Source organism: Apis dorsata, unplaced genomic scaffold, assembly GCF_000469605.1.
Source record: "Apis dorsata unplaced genomic scaffold, Apis dorsata 1.3 scaffold_98, whole genome shotgun sequence".
Lineage (NCBI taxonomy): Eukaryota > Metazoa > Arthropoda > Insecta > Hymenoptera > Apidae > Apis > Apis dorsata.
Window position 1 is genome coordinate 841,572 of NW_006263396.1, and position 908 is coordinate 842,479.

The 908-nt window shown below is 24.8% G+C and overlaps 1 protein-coding gene across 2 annotated transcripts in view; it reads right to left on the reverse strand.

Moving 5' to 3' along the window:
- Positions 1 to 908, reverse strand: part of LOC102681849 (trichohyalin-like) — a gene marked incomplete in the record, with an annotated part of 9,898 nt that extends 8,990 nt beyond the window's left edge. Inside the window, 2 exon segments of one of the 2 annotated variants that reach the window (XM_031508707.1) lie at positions 1 to 151; positions 453 to 908. In XM_031508707.1, coding sequence (XP_031364567.1) covers positions 1 to 151; positions 453 to 871 — 570 coding nt within the window. 2 annotated transcript variants of the gene reach the window in all.

Genomic DNA, 908 nt, shown 5'->3' on the forward strand with positions numbered 1-908 from the left:
AATAATATCTCGTTTAAGTTCATCAGTTGTTGTTGTTGGTTTTCCTGGCAAAACTCTGTGAATATCTACCTTAATTTTCCGTAGTTCTGTTGCACTAACTTGAGTACCTTCTGGTCCTCTAAATAAAGATGTACCATCTGAAGATTCTAATCTGCAGTATAAAATAATTTTTTATTTAAAAAAAGATTATATGACTTTAATAAACTTTACATTAAAATTATAAATTAAATTTTCTCGAATATTATATATAAAAATAAGATATCTTACTAGAAATTTTATATTATATTATTTTATGTACTTATTTACAATTTTTCAAATTATATTGCATATCTAATATAATATAATTTCTATAATATTCAAATATTTTTTTTTTAAACTCTATTTTTATTTACATTTAAAATAATTTTATATAAATAATTAAACTAAAAATTATTTAATTTATTTATACATACTTTTCGGATAATATAAATGTTTTAGATGTATTTGATGTATTACTTCTACCTCCCCGGCTTTCTGGGGATCTACTTTTAGTTTTACTTCTTTTCGATAATGCTAGTTTTTTCTCACGAGCACGTCGTAATTCATATTCTAAAATCATCTTTTTCTTCAATCTTTCATGTTCTCGTTCCCGTTCTTGTTGTATCATCCATTCGCGTCTACGTCGTAATCGTTCTTCTTCTGTTCTTGAACGCAGACCAGTTTCACTATCTTCACTGCGTGATTGTCTAAATCTCTCATCGCGATGCGAATGACTTGATGTATTTCGTTTCATTTTTATGATAAATACCGAAGAAGTATATGTATATTTATGAAATTTAATCTGCAAATCTTTTTTTAGGTTAGAAATATAATAAGATTCAAATATGTACATTACATCAAATGATGTATAAGAAAATATTTTATTATTA